Source organism: Haliotis rubra, unplaced genomic scaffold (genome assembly GCF_003918875.1).
Source record: "Haliotis rubra isolate DU_JTF1 unplaced genomic scaffold, ASM391887v1 Scf188, whole genome shotgun sequence".
NCBI classification, from domain to species: domain Eukaryota; kingdom Metazoa; phylum Mollusca; class Gastropoda; order Lepetellida; family Haliotidae; genus Haliotis; species Haliotis rubra.
The window spans coordinates 412,385-426,255 of NW_025765869.1; the positions used below are offsets into that span (position 1 = coordinate 412,385).

The window sequence follows — 13,871 nt, forward strand, 5'->3', positions numbered from 1 at the left end:
GACAAACTCAAGGAAATCACTGTCAGGAAAATGAGTAAATCGGTTTAGCCAAAACTGGAAGTTTTGCTAAATGTTAAAGTATTTCAAACAGGAAGAAATTATCATTGTGTAAAATTTGAAGGATACAACCTTTTTACATGAGGTCATAAATTCCTGTTTAGGCAGGCAATCACACCATATCTTTGTTTGCAGTGTTCATCCTTATACCTAGCAACATACCTAAAAGCTGTGAGGAAAACTCCACAGGAAATACAACTGCCCCAGCTTGAGGCAGGATATCATCACTTCTTACATCCCAAAGGTCTCATCAACTAGATGCAAATACACTCAGGAGGTGGGAGGGACTAATTCCTGAGGCGACATTCTTGGAATCATACAGAGCAATAGTTTTGAGCCTGTAGCAGCAGAGTTAGTACATCTGGCTCTGAGGTAGTGTTTATCAAGCTTTGTAAGTAAGGAACATATCTGTAGCCTGCCTCAGAATGTTAGATCCTGGAGGGATGTGATTCTTGGCATGATATCCATCAAATACTAGACCTGATGGGCTGGTCTAGAGCTCTGGAGATCACGTCTTGTGCTCTGGAGAAAACCTTTGTTGATCTAGAATTTTGCACCTATATAGATGAAACTCAAGTAGCTCTCTGACTTGTCCTGATGGTCCAGTAGGGAGTTTTGATGGAGCCATGTATTCTTACTAGCTTTTGAAGAGCTAAACCCAATGTGTGGGAGGGTAGTCCTGGTGAACGACCATATGTGATAGATATGCCAAAAGGAAAACCATAGAGTTGATACCTCTGAGCACTGACTGAAAAGTGTTCACAGTGACAGTAATGTGGACGAACAGGAACATGAAGAGAGGAGTTCTGTAATACCAAGCTTAGTCTATGCTTATCATCCAATCACCTTATCTGAATGCATTCCTAAGTTCTTGACTGTCCCGATTTTGAATTTTGAGGCTGAATCAGATAATCCTTTTTGGTTCTTTGAAATTGATTATGCACATTTCATTTGTATTTTCTTCGGAAACAGAAACAATAATGGGTAGAATTCAAGGGAATTCTAATGCACTGCTGGCACCCATTTCCTGAACCTTGTGTGTGCCATATTTGCAGCAGCTAGCTATTCTAATCCTATAGAATAATCAGGGATTGCTTCCCATTTTTCTGAATACTTCAACAGACAACGTCCTACTGGATGTAAAGTTATCATTGTGTCCAATACTGGTAGTCTTGAATCAATGTTCCTCATTAGACATGCAAGATCCAAAGGATTTTGAGATATGCTAAACTTTGGACAAACCACGTGCAACTGAGGTTGCCTCAACCTGTGCCACGTTTTGAGGGCTGCTGATTGTTGGAGATTCTGGCTTGGGGACGAAAAAGAACCAAGGGCACAAAAAGAATCAAGACTGGACGGCACATGTCTTCTCTTGAATGGATCTGACTCACTCTGGAAGTCTGCCAAACACTTTTTAATTTTCAATAAATATGATAAATTCCTATAACGTCTTGTAGCTCTCGGATACACATCAATGGCCTCTTTCAAACCAGAGAGGTATGTCTCCTTCTTATGGGCAGGTGGGACAGAGATCTCCCCATAAGAGTGAGCATCGTCACTCACAACGTTGATTCGTCTCCCTAGTGTCTCTCTTCAGTAGTTCCTACATCAGGCTGACTCACCTTGCCCTCCATCCTAATTATATTAGCATTAGAACAAGGCTGTTTAGCTGATGACCTTGTATTTCTGAAAAAGTCAGTTCTTATGTTTTGTGTTAGAAACCGTGTCAAATTCTTCCTTGATATGTTGCATCTTGAATTTGCCACAAGTTTTCGTTTTGCACAATGGGCAACCAGGGTATTGATCGTTCATAGTTGCTTCACCAAGAGCCGTTGGCCTTGGACATGCAGGATTTATCTCCCAAAATATGTTTTACTTACTACCTTCTTACTATAATGTCCCTTCTTACACAAAGTGAAATAGAGTTTAACAGCAATGAAATGTGACAACAATTCACAATGGGGAAAAAGTGGTTGTTTTCCAGCTTGAACATGCACAGTTGTAGATTTCCTGCAGGTTATAGAGCTTTCCTCACAACTACTGAATATGATGAAAGTGAAGAGGACATCTGTTAGATATTTATACACTTTTACAGTGTGATTCTCATCCTGAACAGGAAGTTATAGCTAATATGTAATAGAAGTAGTGTATTTGAAGGAATTATAACTTTACAATGCATAGTTAGATTTTTACCTGGCAAATTTGTCAATGTCCAACTTCCTGACATCAAACACAGCCTTGTTGCTCATCAGGAATACCCCACGCAAGTACGCCACAAATGCCTGCAACAAAATCCTGCTGAAATCATCATGCATTATGTATGATAATCACACCCAGTCTCTCCTTCACAAATCAATGTATAAAACTTTCCAAATGTAACTTTCCAGAAAGGATTCATATCATACATAACTGCACTACTTGCAATCTGAAGCTTGGCCCTTGTTGTAATGGCTTCTTCAAGCACAAACCAGTGTAAATGTACAAGTTGTTGTGAGCAGCCGTGACAGCAGTGACATCGTGTGTCATGTGTAATACACCAGCCAGCAGCACAGTAATGTTGCATACATCTATCCCCCTGTCAGCAACATCTGTATCACAGACAGGTCTACAAGTATGCCATCCATCACCAGCCTACACACTATCTCTACGTCACTACCACTGTATTTACTGATGTCAAAGGAATGGTAGATTATGTTAGTCAGCAGATACAACAAAGTCCCCAGGCTCCAGCACAGATAGAATCGTTGCCTCCTCACCCTCTGAGCAATCTCCTTCAGGGCAGGTTCAGCAGCACACAGGGACTCCAGCTTGGGCTGCACACTGCTCAGCTTCTTGGCATTCACCCTACAACAAACACGCTGTTAGCTCTACACAAACATTCACTTTAAAACAAGCACTATCAGAAATATACCATTTAAAAAAGGTAGGGAATATTGGATTTACAAGATTGATAAAATGCAACTGATGAAGCCAAGGAGGAAACGGATGATGAAGAGAAATTAAGGGAAAACGTGACAATTTATTCCATTCCTTTGGAAAATGTTTCATCTGTATGGATATATACTACTTTTTCTCATATACATTGGCATTGGCTAGTGGTATGCTCGCAAAATGGAATATCCCGAACTTTTTTTTAAATGGTATATATTAAATAACAGGTCAATTCCAGTCCACTGAGTAAACAAGATGGCATGAATACTTCCCTCTGCTGGTACTAGACAACTGTTCACCTGTACACCAATATCTTTGTGGAGGATCTATCTAGAGGCAAACCTCCAGGAAGTAGCAGTGCTTATGTTTTCCACTCTCCTACCCAGAGTTCTATGCGGCAAGCCAGCATAGTACCTCTGCCACAGGCCAGAAAAATGTGACGATTCGTCACATCTTGCAATGTCCATTCAATATAAAGTACAGATTTCTTTTATTCTTTTATTTTTGACGAGTCTACACATCTAACTAAACATCCTTTAATATAATGGTTTAGTTTCACTGTGAAAATATCCAAAAACATGTAACACTATTTCGATTTGGCGTAGCGATCCTTTGTTTACATAGGTTGTACGGCTCCATGTGCAGTAATCGAAGGTGGCGGAGAGCAAACGATGCAGCCAGTATGATATCTAAATATGTACTGTCATAGTGATGTTATGTTAAGTCATCACTGCGCCAGAGTGTGTATGTTTTCATTACTTGAACTTTAATGAAATTGTGGAAGAAGCTCCCTGGAAAATGTATCCTCTGTCCACATGTGCAGTGAGCTCACTTGATCTTGTTGATGGGTATCTTCTTGTCCTGGAGCTGCTGTACCATAGCATCCTCTTCTGACGGCAGCAACACTAGCAGCGCCTCACCATCCCTCTCATACCTGCAGCAAGACGACGGTCACCATGACACACAATATACTGTACCATTTCACCACGATCATCAGGACACACAATATACTGTACCATTTCACCACGATCATCAGGACACACAATATACTGTACCATTTCACCACGATCATCAGGACACACAATATACTGTACCATTTCACCACGATCATCAGGACACACAATATACTGTACCATTTCACCACTGCATCATCAGGACACACAATATACTGTACTATTTCACCACTATCATCAGGACACACAATATACTGTACCATTTCACCACGATCATCAGGACACACAATATACTGTACCATTTCACCACGATCATCAGGACACACAATATACTGTACTATTTCACCACTATCATCAGGACACACAATATACTGTACCATTTCACCACGATCATCAGGACACACAATATACTGTACCATTTCACCACGATCATCAGGACACACAATATACTGTACCATTTCACCACGATCATCAGGACACACAATATACTGTACCATTTTACCATGCATCATCAGGACACACAATATACTGTACCATTTCACCACGATCATCAGGACACACAATATACTGTACCATTTCACCACAATCATCAGGACACACAATATACTGTACCATTTCACCACAATCATCAGGACACACAATATACTGTACCATTTCACCACAATCATCAGGACACACAATATACTGTACCATTTCACCACGATCATCAGGACACACAATATACTGTACCATTTTACCACGATCATCAGGACACACAATATACTGTACCATTTCACCACAATCATCAGGACACACAATATACTGTACCATTTTACCACGATCATCAGGACACACAACATACTGTACCATTTCACCACAATCATCAGGACACACAACATACTGTACCATTTCACCACAATCATCAGGACACACAATATACTGTACCATTTCACCACGATCATCAGGACACACAATATACTGTACCATTTCACCACGATCATCAGGACACACAATATACTGTACCATTTCACCACGATCATCAGGACACACAATATACTGTACCATCTCACAAAATACTCTGTTTAGAAAGATTGACATGGTTGATGGTTAGATCTCTTCAACTGATGGAATATCGATAACATATCATCCCATTTCATTTTAACAATTTTAACTTCACACATCTCAGACACGTACAGGTCTTATCCTGATGCCTGGGCTGCATTTCTGCATTAGAACTGGTCCCAAACAACCATGTCTGTTATAAGTTTTGACCGTAAGGATTATGCATGGGAATGTACACATGTACCACTCGTGTACTTAGCACTAGACCTGTACACTGTCCACCTGCATCTGTACATCATCCACCTACACTACACCTGTACATCGTCCACTTACACTACACCTGTACATCGTCCACCCACACTACACCTGTACATCGTCCACCTACACTACACTTGTACATCATCCACCTACACTACACCTGTACATCGTCCACCTACACTACACCTGTACATCGTCCATCTACACTACACCTGTACATCGTCCATCTACACTACACCTGTACATCATCCACTTACACTACAACTGTACATTGTCCACCTACACTACACTTGTACATCGTCCACCTACACTACACCTGTACACTGGGTACATCTGTACATTACTGGCATCTGTACATCTGTACATCTACACCCCACCTACTACGCCCACACCTGTACACCTGTACATCGCCCACACTTACACTACACCTGTACACTGGGTACATCTGTACATCACTGGCATCTGTACATCATCCACCTACACTACACCTGTACATCGTCCACCTACACTACATCTGTACATCGTCCACCTACACTACACCTGCACATCGTCCACCTACACTACACCTGCACATTGTCCACCTACACTACATCTGTACATCGTCCACCTACACCTGCACATCATCCATCTGCACTATACCTGCACATCGTCCACCTACACTACACCTGCAAATCGACCACCTACACTACACCTGCACATCGTCCACCTACACTACACCTGTACACTGGATACATCTGTACATCACTGGCATCTGTACATCATCCACCTACACCACACCTGTACATTGTCCACCTACACAACCCCTGCACATCGTCCACCTACATTACACCTGTACATCATCCACTTACACTACACCTGTATGTCATCCAAAATACACTACACCTGTACATCGTCCACCTACACCTGCACATCATCCTCCTACACTACACCTGCACATTGTCCCCCTACACTACACCTGCACATCGTTCACCTACACTACAGCTGCACATCAACCACCTACACTACACCTGTATATTATCCACCTACACCTGCACATCGTCTACCTACACTACACCTGCACAATCATCCACTTACACTACACCTGCACATCGATCACCCACACTACACCTGTACATCATCCACTTACACTACACCTGCACATCGTCCACATACACTACACCTGCACATCGACCACTTACACTACACCTGCACATCGACCACCTACACTACACCTGCACATCGACCACCTACACTACACCTGTACATCATCCACCTACACCTGCACATCGTCCACCTACACCTGCACATCGTCCACCTACACTACACCTGTATATGATCCACCTACACCTGCACATCGTCCACCCACCTGGCTGTCCGCCCAGCTCGGTGGATGTAGGTGTTGGCATCCTCTGGACAGTCCAGCTGCAGCACCCAGTTCACAGCAGGGAAATCTACAACCCACAACACCCAAACTACAGCCAAGGTTTCTTCTAATATTTTCAGGGTAAAAATATATGTGTTTTAACTGAATTAAAAGGTGCTGATCAATGTAGATAATAATTTACATTTTAAAAGGTTATTTCCCAAAACTGTAGAGCCAAAAACTTTCCAGTTTCAAAAAATGTAATTTTTAGAGTAAAATTGATATTTTATACTTATCCTGACTCATCATGCTTATTGCTTGTCTTCTTCTTCTTGCGAACATAGTGGAACATGTGTATCTCCCAATTGAAGTTCCCTTCAATGTCAAAATCACTAATTAGCACTCACCACGAGTTACCTCCCTTACATAAGCGCGGGAACGAGGGCGCCACCTCAACCCATGTGCCTCACTCTCTCCTCATATACTGAGCCCAACACTTGAATTTACAGGGAAATCCAAAGTGTTATGTGGGGAGGATGGGAGGGCTTACCTCATGAGTCAGGATAAGTATAAAATATCAATTTTACTCTAAAAATTACATATTTTTCCTTATCCTGACTCATGCTTATTGCTTGTAGAATCCGACGGAAAAGGAGGTGGGAATATATAATACTTTGGATTTTAATAATTAGTGATTTGAACTGTGATGATTGTAATAACCCTATGGGAACTTCATAAAGGCACTGAACTGATGAATTCCTGCTGCTAACTTACCAGCTGCCATATAAAGGTTATTACAATGTACTTATTATGATAAAAGTATATATAACATTAATACAATGCTTAAGACTAATAGACTTAAGCTTGTTAATATGATAGCATAAACTCCTTAGAGTTTGTTAGCTAAATACTTTTATGATATAAACATAGTACTGAGCTTAAGATATGATTAAACTTAAGCTAAATATATAATAGCAAAAACTCCTTAGAGTTTATTAGCTAATATACTTTTATGAAGTAAACATAGTACTAAGCTTAAGATATGAATAAAACTTAAGCTATATATATAATAGCAAAACTTAGTAGAGTTTGTTAGCTAATATATTTTATGATATGAGTATAGTACTGTGCTTAAGATATAATTAACTTAAGCTACCTAAATAGCCCAAAACTCCATTAGAGTTTGTTAGCTATTACATTTTATAATGTAACCATAATGCTTAAGATATGATGAAACTTAAGCTAAATATATAATAGCAAAAACTCTTTGAGTTTGTTAGCTAATATACTTATATGATATAAACATAGTACTGAGCTTAAGATATGAATAAACTTAAGCTACATATATAATAGCAAAAGCTCCGTAGAGTTTGTTAGCTAATACATGTTATAATGTAACCATAATGTTTAAGATATGATGAAACTTAAGCTAAATATATAATAGCAAAAAACTCTTTAGAGTTTGTTGGCTAATATACTTATATGATATAAACATAGTACTGAGCTTAAGATATGAATAAACTTAAGCTACATATATAATAGCAAAAACTCCGTAGAGTTTGTTAGCTAATACATTTATAATGTAACCATAGTACTGAGCTTAAGATATGATTAACTTAAGCTTAATATATAATAACAAACTCCGTAGAGTTGTTAGCTTATATATTGTATGATATAATAACCATAGTACTGAGCATAAGATAATAAAAGAACTTAAGCAAAATATATATAGCATGTAGCTATTTAGTACTGTTATAAGATAAGTAGAAATCTGTAAGATTGACTTATCTTCTCCGAGGAACTGTCAACTGTTGTGCGAGGACCATGGGACCGAAATGGTGGATACCTGAGACGTCCTCGTGGTGATATCTCTCAGATAGTGGTTGGCAAACACCATATCAGATCTCCAGAATTAACCCTCCATTATGTTATTTCAATAGCACTTGTCGAGTAGAGCAAGTGTAGAAGTTAGCGCTCTAATATCATGAGGATTAGAAGCTCATGGAGGGTCGAGTCCTGCAGTCTTGTAGGCACGTAGTATGACAGTTCTGATCCAAAAGGAGATAGTAGTACGTGAGACTTCAGTCTGCGTAGCTTGTTGATAGAGGAAATAAATCTCTTGAATTTTCCCCTCCTGTTTGGCTCGGTGGAGATATATTTTCAGTGCTCTACTGGCCATCGTGATAGATTCATTGTATCATGGGGCCCAAGTATATCAGCAAAGCGTGTTCATAAACCTCACTTGTGAGGTGTTGGAGCACTATATTCAGATCCCAAGTTGGAGCGTGAAACTTCCGTTTTAATCCTCCAATCGAAAGCTCGTGAGCCAGGCGAAAGTAACTGGGTTTAGGTTAACTTGACGCCCGTTCTCAGTTATGACAGAGCTATTGCTGCAAGATAGGTGGACAAGTTGAGCCTTTTAAAATCTTAGTCTGACGTAGATAACATAAGTAGTCAGCCACTTGAGGATGAGTAGCATATCTAGCTGTAAATCCTTCCTTTGCAGCATAATTGACAAAACTGTGCCATTTGTCATCGTGATAAGTTGCAAGTTGAGTTACGAGGGCAAGCTAGACTGCTTTGTCGCCTGGCTGAATAACTTGTTATTCAGACACGCCTTTGATACAATCCATAACGTGAAGTTGGAATATTTCTGGCTTTCCGTCGCTTTAGTTTGGTGTCGCGGATGTATTAACAGATTCGAGCACTCTGTAAGATGTAGTATTGGTTGTCCGATTTCTTGAATAAGAGTTGGAAACCACGCTCTCGCTGGTCAGTAGGTCATGCACCAAATTCAGATGGAGGCTCTCTGCATTTGACTGATTTTGAGTAAACTTGTGAGATTAACGCTGGTGGCGGAAAAGCGTGCACGCTGAGTCCTTCCCACGATATGCTTAGTGCGCCTGTTGCCAATGCTAGTGGGTCTGGAACTGGCGATACGTAATGTTGTCAGTTGTTTGTTGAATCGAGTGGCAAATAGGTCTATTAGTGTAGTTCCTATTTCCTTGATAATTTGAGTGAATATCTCTGTATGGAGCATTCATTCTGTCGGCGATGGTATGTGTGGCCGAGAGAGAGCGTCTGTTATCACATTCTTTGCTCCTGGAATGTGATATGCTCTGACATGTATGTTGAGATTGTCGATTAAATCGAACAATTGAAACATAGAGTCGATAGGTTCGGGGACCTGGTTGAGCTTAGTTTGTTCACATAAAACGCCACTGTCGAATTGACTGTGTGAATCATCCACTGGGTATACTGTAGTAAGTTGCTCCAGTGCATTAAGGCGTTTATTACTGCTTGCATCTCTAGCAGATTTATGTGTAATTTGCTCTCTTGATTGCTCATAGCCCTGATGCCGTCCTGTTGGCAAGATGGGCTCCCCAACCTTGTAGTGACACATCTACGTAGAGAAGTGTTATCGATTCCAGCTCTATTAACGAGACGCCTATTCAAACATTCGATCTCTTGGTCCACCATAGTAGATGAGGTTTGACCTGAACCGGTAAATTGAACGGTAGAAATTCTTCTAGATGCGAATTGATGATGACTTGTAACGGATGTAATTGTAGTCTGCCTCTGCCTGTCATGTCTTGAGCTGAAGTGCGTGAACCCCAACAGGCTCTGCCACTGTCGTGAGTGGTAGCGGAGATAGTAAGGCTTGTGGAAATGACTGTTGGATCTTGATCCATGGTCCTCCCGGTACAATTATACGATTCTGCGCCGTTACAAATAAAAACCTAGAATTAGCAGATCTTCATGGAAGGTTCTAGGTCCAACTTAAGTAGGTTTACTAATCATCTAGTTGTGTTAGTAGCTTGATGATGAATTCAACTGTAGTCTGAGACGCTATGGATTTGGATCCACTTGTATCCCGTCATCGAGGTAAATTCGCCATCGCGAAGTCCTTTGACGATGTAGGTGCACAACCAAGGGTGACTGCCATCGCTGAACTTTATGTAAAAACCGCCTGACTGCCGTGGCTCCCTCGCCCCTTATTTTGACAGGGGAGGTCTCTTACCTCAAGAAGGCAGCCCAATCATGAAGGTTCAGATTAGCTGGACTGTAAGGAGGCTTGCTCGCTCACTGATACATTGTTGTCACTTGCAACCTATGTCTTGAACTGTGAACTATGATCGACCTCTTCGCGAGGGCATTGTCCATCTCGGTCCAATCAGAACAAGGCATTTTGATTCTGTAGAGTACCCGGCTGTGATGTCACCGTGTAGCAGGAAAACGAACCTTGTATAATATAGTGCCGACGCTGATATTAGAACAATCGCCAGTCTTCCCCCGTAGCTTCCCGGTTACCCGAAAGTGACCACGCGGTTTCGAGGGTTAATGGTAAACGCTGAAACCTCCCGCGAAATACCTCGCTCTGTAATATTAATGCTGGGTAGGTTATTTTCCAGGCTGTCGTGAAAGTAACTTCAGTCTTGAAGATAATTCCGACTTCCTTATATAAGGTTCAATAAACTTCAAGTTGTCAGCTTGTAGACTGTTAAAGCTGAACTTGTTGTACATATTTCTTCTCAGGAAATCGTTGACGATTATGAGTTTTACTCGCTGTAACAAGGCTGCTGTTCAATTTCGTTGTTGAATTGTCTGCAGAACTGCGTAATGGTCACGCATGTAGATAATCGTATCGTAGTCCGGAATTGCATACCTAGCAATCTATACGGAAATGTTGATTCCTGTGAAGGTCTACAAACGTCGTTGATGCCCTTGATGTAGATAGTCGGCTTGAAGATCCTTAATTAGGCTCTTCATCTGTTGATAAAATAATACAGCAACGTACTGTGTTGTAAATAGCCTGTGCAATTGTCTTCGCGTAGGCTTGTAGGCGGCATATGGCATACAGTTGATAGACAACTCATGCGATGTCTTGAACGGACTGACGAGAGGCTATATATGACGAGTGGCTAGTATATGGAGACCTTGGAGGAGACTTCCTCAGCGAACGCCGGGGACTTCGCGAAGATCTCGAAGTATCCCTTCTTGATCTTCTGGGTGAAGTAGACTTGGAGCCACTTAGCCTTCGCGACCTTTGCGAAAGTATCGAGTCAGAGTCCGATCAATATATGAGCGCTTGCTTCGAGAACGACCTCTGTGTTCTACAGGGTGTGGGCTCGGCGAAGCGCTCCTTCTCCGCGATGTCCCTCGCAACTGGTGAGGCTCTAGCTCCTTCGCGGAGGCGGCCTGGGACTTCCTTAGCGAAGTGTCTAGAGTCCGATCAATATATGAGCGCTTGCTTCGCGAACGACCTCTGTGTTCTACAGGGTGTGGGCTCGGCGTAGCGCTCCTTCTCCGCGATGTCCCTCAATATATGAGCGCTTGCTTCGCGAACGACCTCTGTGTTCTACAGGGTGTGGGCTCGGCGAAGCGCTCCTTCTCCGTGAAGTCCCTCGCAACTAGTGAGGCTCTAGCTCCTTCGCATGAGGCTGCCTGGGACTTCCTTAGCTGGAAGTGTTCGCCACGGGCTGGGTTGCTCCTTCAGCGAGGGCTTTGTGGGCTCTGGGGCCCTACGCGAAGCCAAGGCGGGCTCTGGGGCCCTGTATGACTTATTATGGGTTGGGCTCTGGGGCCCGTGGCTCTGGGGCCTCTGTAAACCGTAACGGTCCTCCATCAGTCTCATGATTTGGTTGACCAGGTCGTCTGTGCTGGCGTTGAGGGTGTCCTCTCTGTGATAGTGACGGGACCCTCAGTTATAATCTCCGGCGTCAGCGTAGGCATCTCTGGTTGCATGTTGATCTGCGCTGAAGTGACAGTAGCCGATACTAGTCACTTCTTATGACGTACATCTGGAATGATAATCGGAATGTCATCATCATATAAACATAATTCTGAATATCAGAAGCAAAGTTTTTTTGTAGCCTTCGTGGATTTCCCTTTTGACGAAGCTGTAGACCTGGGGGTTCGGAGCGTACGTTGAGACGACGTGGAAGCTCTTCTAGTCTTAGACTGTGATGAAGGAACGTCCTGGGATGCAGGTCGCTTCTAGGATATAGCGGACTGCGTCCCACGCTTATCCCCCAAAGGTAACCCAGGATATATCTGACTCCGATCTATTAGCCATGACTGAAGATTGTTTCCGAGATTTATCTGCCTTCCGTCTCAAAACGGAACATAAATATTTATCAAAGGCAGAAATTGGTAAATTAATACATAATTTACAACGAGAAACAATAGAACATGGAGTAATGCAACTAGGGCATTTTAAATGTGGATCGGTAGCGGAATAACGTAGTTTACAACTTGTGCAGATTCTCATTAACGTAAACTGCTGAACAAACACGGCGAACCGTGAATAAAACAGCAGAACACGACCAATAATCAATGCAAGTTGAACAAGGATACTAGTTACACCTCTATAAATGAATATAAGAGGTACTAAACTAAATATAAATAAAGGATATACAGTCAGCTCTCGTTAATCCGACACTCGTTAATCCGACAATCACGTTAATCCGACAAAAAAATAGGGAACCATTTAAAACAGTGATAATTACTCTCGTTAATCCGACATTCTCGCATTCCGACTCCGACACACCAATCAAGCAGCTTATTATTGTAAATATATTGTAAAAACATTCGTTAATCCGACAATCAACACAGCCGGTCGGATGATCCGACCGTATACAAACAATCACACGTGAGTGGTAATTAGCAGGTGCCTTACTGGCTGCTTGACACCGGCGTCAGTGAACATCACACTTGTTAATTTGGAACACAGGATAATTAATTGAGACGATTTAATCAAGAAATAACAGTAGAGCGAAGCTGTATAAAATGATTACAACTGACATGAGTTTTCATCACAAGATGTTTGTCACGAGTACACCACCTGCTAAGCTACCCCTTGTAGAAGTTACGCCATTGATCAAGAAAGAAATCTCCTTTTGAAGAAAGACAAACCCCAGACAACACAACAAGAAGTCATCACTTTTGCTGAGCAGAAGTTTGATGTGAAGATTGGACGATCAACCGTATCTGACATCCTGAAGCAGTCTGCTTAGTGGTTGAGCGTCTCTACGACTGGTTCCAATGCTTCAAGCTATCTGAGGCCAAAACATCGTTGAACACTTTGCAAACATTTCTTACACACCACTTAGACGTGTTTGATGTTAATGACCATCAAATACTTTTTCAAGTTATAAATTATACATGTTATGATACACGCCAGATTGTACATTAGACGTCATGAAATAGATATGAAACTGTTCGCTTATGTGATTATATATGTATGTAATGCCATCTATGAATGTTAATAAATGAAAACAAGTATGTAT

The 13,871-nt window shown here is 41.7% G+C and overlaps 1 protein-coding gene across 2 annotated transcripts in view; it reads right to left on the reverse strand.

The window, feature by feature from the left end:
• The window catches only part of LOC124274130 (probable ATP-dependent RNA helicase DDX10), an 86,104-nt gene that overhangs the window by 24,298 nt on the left and 47,935 nt on the right, over positions 1–13,871 (reverse strand). For both annotated transcript variants that reach the window (XM_046709452.1, XM_046709453.1), the window contains 4 exons: positions 6,586–6,670; positions 3,821–3,922; positions 2,814–2,901; positions 2,251–2,339 (listed from right to left, as the gene is read on the reverse strand). In XM_046709452.1, coding sequence (XP_046565408.1) covers positions 2,251–2,339; positions 2,814–2,901; positions 3,821–3,922; positions 6,586–6,670 — 364 coding nt within the window. The remainder of the gene's footprint in view (positions 1–2,250; positions 2,340–2,813; positions 2,902–3,820; positions 3,923–6,585; positions 6,671–13,871) is intronic.